Raw genomic sequence first — 8,973 nt, 5'->3', positions numbered from 1 at the left:
TCTGACTTTAAATAGGATTTTTGCAAATAAATAGTATTATTGGTGCCCTTCAAATTAGTTGATCCTTAAACCGAATATCATGTCTTCAAAATTAAAAAAAGAAAATTATGTGTCTATTCTAACCTAAAATCTATTGCACCAAAAATTTGAAGTATTGTATCTTATCTTGGATTGAGAAGTGTCCATGTTATTTATATATTTTCGCTTCGATTCTCACTTTATGTGTGCATAGTTAGCCCAATAATTCTAGTCCTAGATCTAATGCAAAATTTAAAACGACTTTTAAAAATTAACAATGACTAACTTGGAAGACTTTTGACAAGTCGTATGTTTGGTTTGAGAGAAAAAAAATGGAAAGAGAGAAAAACACAAATTTCATTTGATGTATTTAGTCCAAACACACCCTAAGTCCAATAATTTTTTTTTTTGAAACAATCATTTTTTAAATATTAGATAGCTTATAGATAAATTCCCATTATTGATTACTTATATTATGAAAACTAAAAAAAAGTAAAACTAATAAAATTAATAATGATATTAATTAAATTAAAAGTATGATAAATTTGAAGCTCAAGAATGTTTGACCCTTATTTTATTTTAAAAAAAATATTTGACCTCTAATTAAGGCACCTTCCTCATTTTTTAGACTTTGAGCGAGTGTGAATGTGTGACTTTTAAAAGTATAACAATTTTTTTAGAATAAATGAAAAATACTACCGAGTATTCGTAAGTTTAACAGTTGGTATGGGATATTGCATTCTAAATGTAGAGATCGGGGTTCAAGTCCCAAACATCCAAATTATCTATCTTATGGGTGAAATTTTAAGTCCTTAGAGTAACCTAGTTGCATATTACAACCATTAGAAATAAGAAAGATATGGATCCACATTATAACCATTAATGTGAGTCAAAGATTCGTACCAAATTGTAATATTGCTATATGCTTAACACTTCGAGAACATAATTTGTATCACAATTGATTTATATGTCTTAGTGGTTGTTGAAATGATTTATCCTAAGCAAGTCATCAGGGTTTAAGATTCTCATAGTTAACAAATTTCTAAATTTTTTTAATAAAGATACGTGAAAAAGTTCTCGCCTAAAATGCAAAGCAAATTAGGGTTAACACATAGGGATGACAATTTGACTCATACCTAATAAGTACCCACAATGGATAGGGTAAAACTTTTTAGGTATGAACACGGGTAATTACCCACAGAAACCCATCCCGCCCATACCTATATAATATATATTTATTTATTTTAAAGGTTTTTTTAAATGCACCCAATTTTTTTTGTCAATTGATGATAATTTAACGAAGAACACGACACTAGGGATGACAATTTGACCCATATCCAGAGGGTACTCGCAAAAATTACCCACAACGAGTAGGGTAAAAATCCGCATTTTTGTGTACATGAACGAGTATGGGTAATTACCCGCAAAAATGAACGGGTATGGGTGCGGGTACGGGTACCTTAGTACCCACCCCACCCCATACCCGGATAATATATATTTATTTATTTTATTTATATTATTATATTATAATATATCTAAATCAATTTAAAACAATACAACTCTACTAAACTATTACATATTTTTAATAAAAATATTTATTTATAACATAATATATAAATAATGTGAATATTTAACATAAATATGAACTTTAACATAAAGTTAGTAATCATTTTGTTTATAATTTTCATTAGGCAATATTAAAATTTTGAAATTTTTTTAATTCTATTAAAATTTTATGATATTTTATAATTGATCAATTTATTTTTAGTAAAAATGCGAGTAACGGATACGGGTATGGATACCTAGGTACCCCTAGAGTATGGGGACGGGGGCAAAAATTGTTACCCACACGGACATGGAGATGAGTACGGATATTTTTTCAAACCACGGGTATGAAAATGAGTAGTATAGTACCCTACCCATTCCCTACCCATTTTCATCCCTACACGACACCCAATATTTCTTTCGGTGGCACAAAAAACTGGGTTTTGAGTTTCAGTAATTAACGTTGACGTGAATTGAAACTCGAAAGAAACCATCTTCAAAGGTAATGGGTTTTTGTTTTTTTATTTTCATTATTCAATTCAACAACTCTTGACTCTGTCTCACTCTGACATGTTTCCTTTTACTTCCCTCTTTCAGAAAAACAACCAGAATCACATCACATGTAATGTAACTGAACAACAAAAACCAAACCTATGAACTGGATAATCAACGTGTGTGTCACATAATTTCTCACAGATTTTCTTTTGGATTCTTCTATTCTGCAGCAAGTCAGATAAAGACAGCGACTTTTTTGTTTGATTTTGGGATATTTTCGAATTGGGTTTTTGTTTTTGTTGTGTGTGGTTCCCTTTAATCACTAAAAGGAAGGAACTTTGGGTTTGAAGAAGAAGATGAGTTGGAGTAGGGTGTTGAAATCTGCTCAGGCATTTGCTGCTCATACTTTTCTATTGTGTTTCACCCTTTTGCTTCTTCTCAAACTTGATCATCAAATTTCTTCATCTTGGTGGTTAGTTTTTTTGAATTTGGTTTTTTGGGTTTTGTTTTTGCCTCAATTGGGTGCTCAATTTTGATTAAAGTTTTGGCTTTTTATGGTATTTTCTAAGTTTTTTTTTTTTTTTTAAACTAGTATGTTAATTGTTAATTTGTTATTTATTTTTGTCTAATTTTGGAGACAAGGTTTGATGATGTTTCTTTGTGTGTCTATTAGCCTAGTAGCTAGAATTTCACCTTTTATGGTGAATAAGTGAGAGTACACTCTGAACCCCGCTTGTGCATATTACATGCAACGTCCCTACCAACTGAGCTATACTCACGGGGACAAGGGTTTGATGATGTTACCCAAATGAGTTTGTTCATTTTTGGTGTGTGGTAGAAAAACAAAAAGGGTTGGCATTAAACAGGCATGATCACATGCAATGTCTGATATAGTGATATGTATATGTTCTGGTCTGAGTAGATAACTCATTTAGAATGCATATGTTAATTGTAATTACCCCCTTTCACTGGATTGTGGTTGTGTTAACTTTGTCACTGTGATTCCCCCAAATTTAAGTGACTGATGTTTTTGTTGTTTTATAAATCGGGTATAGTAACCTTCGAGTCGGGTAGGACCACACGGATGAACTTTCCCTCAAGAGTTTAAAGGTTGCTGTATTTCTAGGGTTTGGACTTTTGACTTCTAGTCAAACTAGAAGAGACCTCAGGCCTGTGACATCTCATATGAGCGCTAATCAATGATGTGAATTGATTTGGATAAAGTGTTTTTGTTGTGGGAAACACTTGTAAGTCTATGTTGTATGGATATGGGTATGGTAGGTTATCACTTATCCGTAACAGATACAGATATGTTACGAAGAACAAAAAATCCAATTACTGCCTATAACTTTTTCAAATTTACTGCATTATAATCCCAAATAGAATAGAATTAATAAATTAATAAATATATATACTTGGAAATCATGATATTTACACAGCCGGAAATAGGGAAAGAATATTTACATAGTGGGAAAGGAAAGAATCTACAAGGTAATAAGGAAAGTATTAACAGTAATGAAAACATAATTTTTTACTACATGCCAATACCTACGTGTTATGGATTAGTATGCTCCCAAACAGTACCTACGTGTATCTATAGTATAACTCTCGTAATAAAAGTACAATAAGGATTAGCATAATGATTAGTCAAGTATTAAGTGTGTGTTAGTCAAGCTGTTAGGACTAACACACCTTATCCCTAGCCTATAAATACTTGAATTCACATAACTGTAACTATGAATTCAATAACAAAAATAACAGAAAGAAAGTTTGTTACAAAACAGTTATGAGTTCTCTCTAGCTTTCACAGTATCCAACGCATACTGAATAAGTGTATGGCTTAAGTTTTGAAGTACTTGTGCATCATAGTGCAAATAGCTCCTGAAAAAATGCAGTTGATTGTATTGTATAAACTTTGTTAATATGGAAATTTTATTATAGTGAATATGCGTGGCAAATTGCAGTGTGTATTGGATTCTGAGATGATGATTATAAATCATTGACTTCAACTTTAACATACAGGATAATATTTTCACCTCTTTGGATGTTCCATGGCGTTGTGGCTCGAGGGAGGTTTTCATTACCTGCACCATCAGCTCCACGTAATCGACATGTATGCCAATGTCGTTTTTAACTGATATTTGAGACATTTCCTATTCAGTTTTGTTTTGTTATGTTATTGTGGATATCACACCATATGACTTCAGAACCATGAATTTTTGTATTGTTTTTTGGCTATCATGGATAAAACCTCAAATTAGTATTTTGAATCCTTATTTCATCTTTCTTTTAATTACTATTATCAAGTGTTCTTTTTCCCAGTTAATGATTATGACAGTGAATACAATACCAATTTTCTATCTTGTGACAGTGGGCGCCGTGTCACGCCGTTGTTGCAATGCCATTGCTCATTGCGTTTGAATTGCTCCTTTGCATATACCTTGAGAGCTTATATGGTACTTTTCTACTCTGCCTTTATGCTTTCAAAATAATTAAGAAGTTTCAATTATCTTAATCGATTCAATTATTTCAGTTGACTTTGCATGGTTTTCAATTTCCAAAGAAATATTAAGTTGGTATGATTTGTTCATCTAGTTAGATTGATGCTCACAAAATTCTACTATAGATTTTGAACGTTTTGCAATATCTTTGTGCCTGTTAAGTTTAGGCTTTTGTCACAATAGAAGACTTGACACTTTATTATAATAACAATTGTGCAAGATTTCCAATTATAACGATGCATTTTTTTCCATGCACAGTTCGTGGCTTTCCAGCAGTAGATCTGAAGATTGTGTTCCTCCCTTTACTAACATTTGAAGTCATTATTCTCATTGACAATTTTAGGTAACTTGTTTACGATAGCTCCGGTATATCTTAGTTTCTTTTGAACTTTTCTTTTGTTTCGGACTTCAAAATGTTCAGATCTCAATCATTCGTGTGGGCTCATACGCGCTGATTTTTTCTGTCATTTTTACCAACGAATGTTTGATATCTGTGCAGAATGTGTAAAGCTCTAATGCCAGGGGATGAAGAAAGAATGAGTGATGAAGCAATTTGGGAAACTCTTCCTGTAAGGCTTTATATATGTAATTATGTCAATTTTCTTGTTCTCATTTTATTCCTTTATCGATATTTAATGGAAGACATTCTACCCGATTACAATTGCTGCTTGAGTCAATTCAAAGTTTTGTGATGCTTGTTATGTTTTTGCTGGTATGAAATTGGCTTGCAATTTTTCTTATTGTAATCTTAAATATTGAAGTTTTTGAAGCTTGATTACACTGAAAATGCTTTTCATTCTGTTTTCTGTAGCACTTTTGGGTTGCCATCTCCATGGTGTTCTTCGTTGCTGCTACAGTCTTCACACTCCTAAAACTGAGTGGTAATTCCTTTTCTATACTGTTCAATAGATGGATTTTCTTTTCATTTACTCTACATAAATCCTGTCATTATTTCTTCTCTGATACAGGCAGTGTAGCTTCTCTCGGTTGGTGGGACTTATTTATTAACTTCACGTAGGTTTCTATGTTAAACACTGAAATGTACTTTGATAATTAGCTTTGTGTTTATTAGATTGCTGACTTGAATTTTTTTGTATATGTTTTTTATATCTTACTTTTTTGCAGTATTGCCGAGTGCTTTGCGTTTCTTGTATGTACAAAATGGTCCAATCCTGTCATTCATAGAAGTTCCAGAGAACCGAGTTCTTCTTCTTCTACTACAATTAGATATCTTGACTGGAACAATGGTTTATTGGTTTCTTCAGAAGAAGATCAACGTCAGGCGAGAATCTGTACCCTGCAAGACATAGGGGGCCATTTCATGAAAGTACCCATTATTGTCTTCCAGGTTCTTCTTTGCATGCATTTAGAGGTAGACAACGCCGAATTGTGTGCTTAGTTGACCTCGGAAATTCACATTATATTTGGCAATCTAAGCTGTTTTGCATTTCAGGGAACACCTGCTTTTGCTGCACAATTACCTCTTGCAGTTCTTTTTTCTCCCCTTTTCGTACTGCAAGGTGTTGGCGTGATATTATCTGCATCTAAATTTGTGGAGAAACTTGTGCTTCTTCTACGAAGTGGAGCCGGTGGAGGACTTTATTTTAGAGTCTCTTCCATAGCTCATGATTGCTTGGGATTTTTGCACCATGGTTCTAGGTAATAAATCTTCTATTGTTGCGCGGTGTGATTTAAATTTTTTGTTCCCGTAATCTTTACTCTGTTGTTATGACTCAATTCTGAGCTCTTTTGTCCATTTTACGATTAAATTTAAGAGTCGCATATGTTGCAGCATAAAACTCCTGTCCCTCAGATGTTTCTCAAATCCAATAAATCCCTGATTACTAAATTCTATTCACCAGATAATTTTCTTAAATATGAATGGAAACCGCTCAGTTATATTGTTTTTTACTCCATTATGGTTATAGTTAACAATCCAATGTATATCGGGGTCATATTTTTATAAAAAAAATGCTCTAGTTGGTTCAGTGCACAAACTTAAAAATAATATCTCAAAACCTCAAAGGAGTAATCTGATTTGGTTGGAGATGAAAAATCCAATGTTTAAAGGTCAAGGTTTTCAAAAAAGCAAGCAGCTATCTTGTTGAATTACCATATGCGTGTAATTTGCTACACTAAGTCTGATCTGAACATTTATGGAATCAGATTATTAGGGTGGTGGTCAATTGATGAAGGGAGTCGGGAAGAACAGGCACGGTTGTACCATGAGGGAGCATCTGGGTAAGCATCATTTCATTTTAATACAGCCTAAGTGTCTCGTATGTGGTTTCTCTTTATTTCCTGTTTAACAATGAAACTTGTATCACCTTGTTGCACCCTTCTTATAGATAAGTTATTTCTAGGTTTTTGATATACGTTCAGCTAGCACTTGATTTAAAAGATCTTTGAACATTTGGCTTCTCATGCGCAGGTATAATACATTCAGTGGTTACCCTCCTGAGATTGTTAAAAAAATGCCTAAAAGGGATCTTGCTGAGGAGGTAATAACAGTTCCTACGACATAAATAGATCAGTTTATGGTGAATTCTATTCATGTATATGTGTATAGGTGGATATGAACATCCATAGTAGTATTGTTGAAATAACCTGCATAGGTTTAGTTTATTATGCCCATCTTTTCAATATTAGTTACAAAAATTTCCATCATTGACGTGCTTAGAATTTTGTAATGTCAGGTGTGGAGACTCCAGGCAGCTCTTGGCGAGCAGACAGAAATTACAAAATACAGCCAACAGGAATATGAAAGACTTAAAAATGTAAAAATTCTAACTTCTACAAGTGCTTTTTCTTCGTTTGTTTAGTAATTTCCAATGTTTCTTATATGATGTTGAAGAAACCATCCACATAAACAAGGGTCAATACTATTTAAGATCCTAACATGCTAAATGGTATTGTCTCTGTTTCATTTTTTGTTTGTATCAGGAGAAAGTGCTGTGCCGAATTTGTTTTGAGGGGGAGATTAGCGTCGTTTTACTCCCATGTAGGCATCGTGTCCTTTGCAGGTAAGAATAAGATAAAAATATGTGATGGTCAAATGATACATTCATAGCTTGTCCTTATGCTAATGTATTTACATGAATGAACTGCAGCTTATGCTCAGAGAAGTGTAAGATGTGCCCAATTTGCCGCAACTATATCGCAGAGCGCTTGCCCGTATATGACGTCTAAGCATTAACTTGACCTACTTTTTTGTACACACAAGACCATAGAAGAAAGTGACTAAAGGAAAGTGACAACATGTTATATATAACAGGGTGGATGAATACTTGGTACAGTTTTTGTTGTCGCGTTAATTCAGCACCAACTTTTACATTGTTTAATACACAGCAAAGGGGTAGGAAGAATAGAGCAACCAGTTGGTACTTTGGATTTTGAATTTGATTTTGTTCTGCCTTTACTAATTTGTATATATATAATAGATATCTAGAGGCGTTATAAATGTTTGCGATCAATTTAATGAATGGTAGTGTACCCAACTTTTTTTTCCGGGTCAATCATGTGTGAAAGTTTGCCTTCAATTCCTATGGCTTATCTGAAAATGGCAATCTGAAAATGTTCTTAACTTTTATTCTGAGATGCTAAGCTTGTTACATTTTTTGGTAATCATGTTATTGGGGCGAAATATACTTATCTCATGAATTCAATCATGAATGCTAAACATGGTTTTAACTTTTAAGGCTTAAATTCGAGCCAAAACATGCCATATCCATATTGATAATAATAGACTTGCTGATGAAATAGGCTGAGCATCTATTTGAGGTTCAACAAAATTACAGTGTCGCTCGCTGTCATTGGTTTCAAAACAACAATTTATTGGTTAAAGCAATAACTTTGAACAATACTGAAATGCTAGAATGAAGAAGGAAACACATAACGAAATATAGACAGAGTCCATTGACACTCATTTGCAAATTTATACAAGATAGTTTAATTAGGATGATCTTCTTTTTTGGGAATCGGATTAGTGGTTTGGCAAAAAAATTGGTGACGTGTTCTGCATATGTTGCGGAGTTATGGAGAGTTTTTAAAGGTTTGAAGTGTGCGAGAAAGATAGATATTAATGCAAGTGGCAACTTAGCGATTTGAGTTAAATATGAGGAAAATGGTCATCCCTAATCAAATATTTTCCATCTCAAGCAATATACACCAATTAATAAAAACATCTTCACAAACTACCAAGATAATCTAGCGAGGTGAATGTGTTTCTAATTAACGATATCCTTAACTTCTTAAGGTCTAATTTATGATATCCATGCATCGACCATTAGAATCTAGCGCAAGTGATTGGTGCAATATGCGAGTGTTGTAAATCATGAGGTACCGAGTTCAATTGCTACTCATAAATAAAGCTTATCCATGCATCGGACCAAATTGAATTTATAGAGAAAAATAT

General features: G+C 33.2%; 1 protein-coding gene across 2 annotated transcripts; it reads left to right on the top strand.

The window, feature by feature from the left end:
• Nucleotides 1-1,910: 1,910 nt before the first annotated feature.
• LOC123921257 lies at nt 1,911-8,074 on the top strand. 2 transcript variants are annotated; one of them, XM_045973728.1, is made up of 15 exons: nt 1,911-2,065; nt 2,161-2,530; nt 4,081-4,171; nt 4,430-4,514; nt 4,818-4,902; nt 5,059-5,128; nt 5,371-5,440; nt 5,528-5,573; nt 5,685-5,931; nt 6,013-6,218; nt 6,726-6,800; nt 6,991-7,060; nt 7,256-7,336; nt 7,503-7,582; nt 7,670-8,074. In XM_045973728.1, the coding sequence occupies exons 2-15, from the start codon at nt 2,415-2,417 to the stop codon at nt 7,746-7,748; spliced, it is 1,401 nt and encodes a 466-aa protein (XP_045829684.1). In that variant the 5' UTR covers nt 1,911-2,065; nt 2,161-2,414; the 3' UTR covers nt 7,749-8,074. The 2 variants fall into 2 exon arrangements, with proteins under 2 accessions (XP_045829684.1, XP_045829681.1); XM_045973725.1 differs by lacking the exon at nt 1,911-2,065 and having other exon boundaries at nt 2,079-2,530; nt 5,371-5,573.
• The last annotated feature ends 899 nt before the right edge of the window (nt 8,075-8,973 follow it).

The sequence above is a fragment of the Trifolium pratense genome, linkage group LG4 (assembly GCF_020283565.1).
Source record: "Trifolium pratense cultivar HEN17-A07 linkage group LG4, ARS_RC_1.1, whole genome shotgun sequence".
Classification (NCBI taxonomy): domain Eukaryota; kingdom Viridiplantae; phylum Streptophyta; class Magnoliopsida; order Fabales; family Fabaceae; genus Trifolium; species Trifolium pratense.
The sequence above is the reverse complement of the archived record's forward strand: the minus strand, read 5'-3'. Positions and strand labels throughout refer to the sequence as shown.

Excerpts from the sequence above, each read along its gene's own strand:
- LOC123921257 (XM_045973725.1), top strand. The coding sequence starts at position 2,415 with ATGAGTTGGAGTAGGGTGTTGAAATCTGCTCAGGCATTTGCTGCTCAT. Across the intron at positions 4,515-4,817 it reads ATACCTTGAGAGCTTATATG|TTCGTGGCTTTCCAGCAGTA; the intron begins GTACTTTTCTAC and ends TTCCATGCACAG. Across the intron at positions 6,219-6,725 it reads TTTTTGCACCATGGTTCTAG|ATTATTAGGGTGGTGGTCAA; the intron begins GTAATAAATCTT and ends TTATGGAATCAG.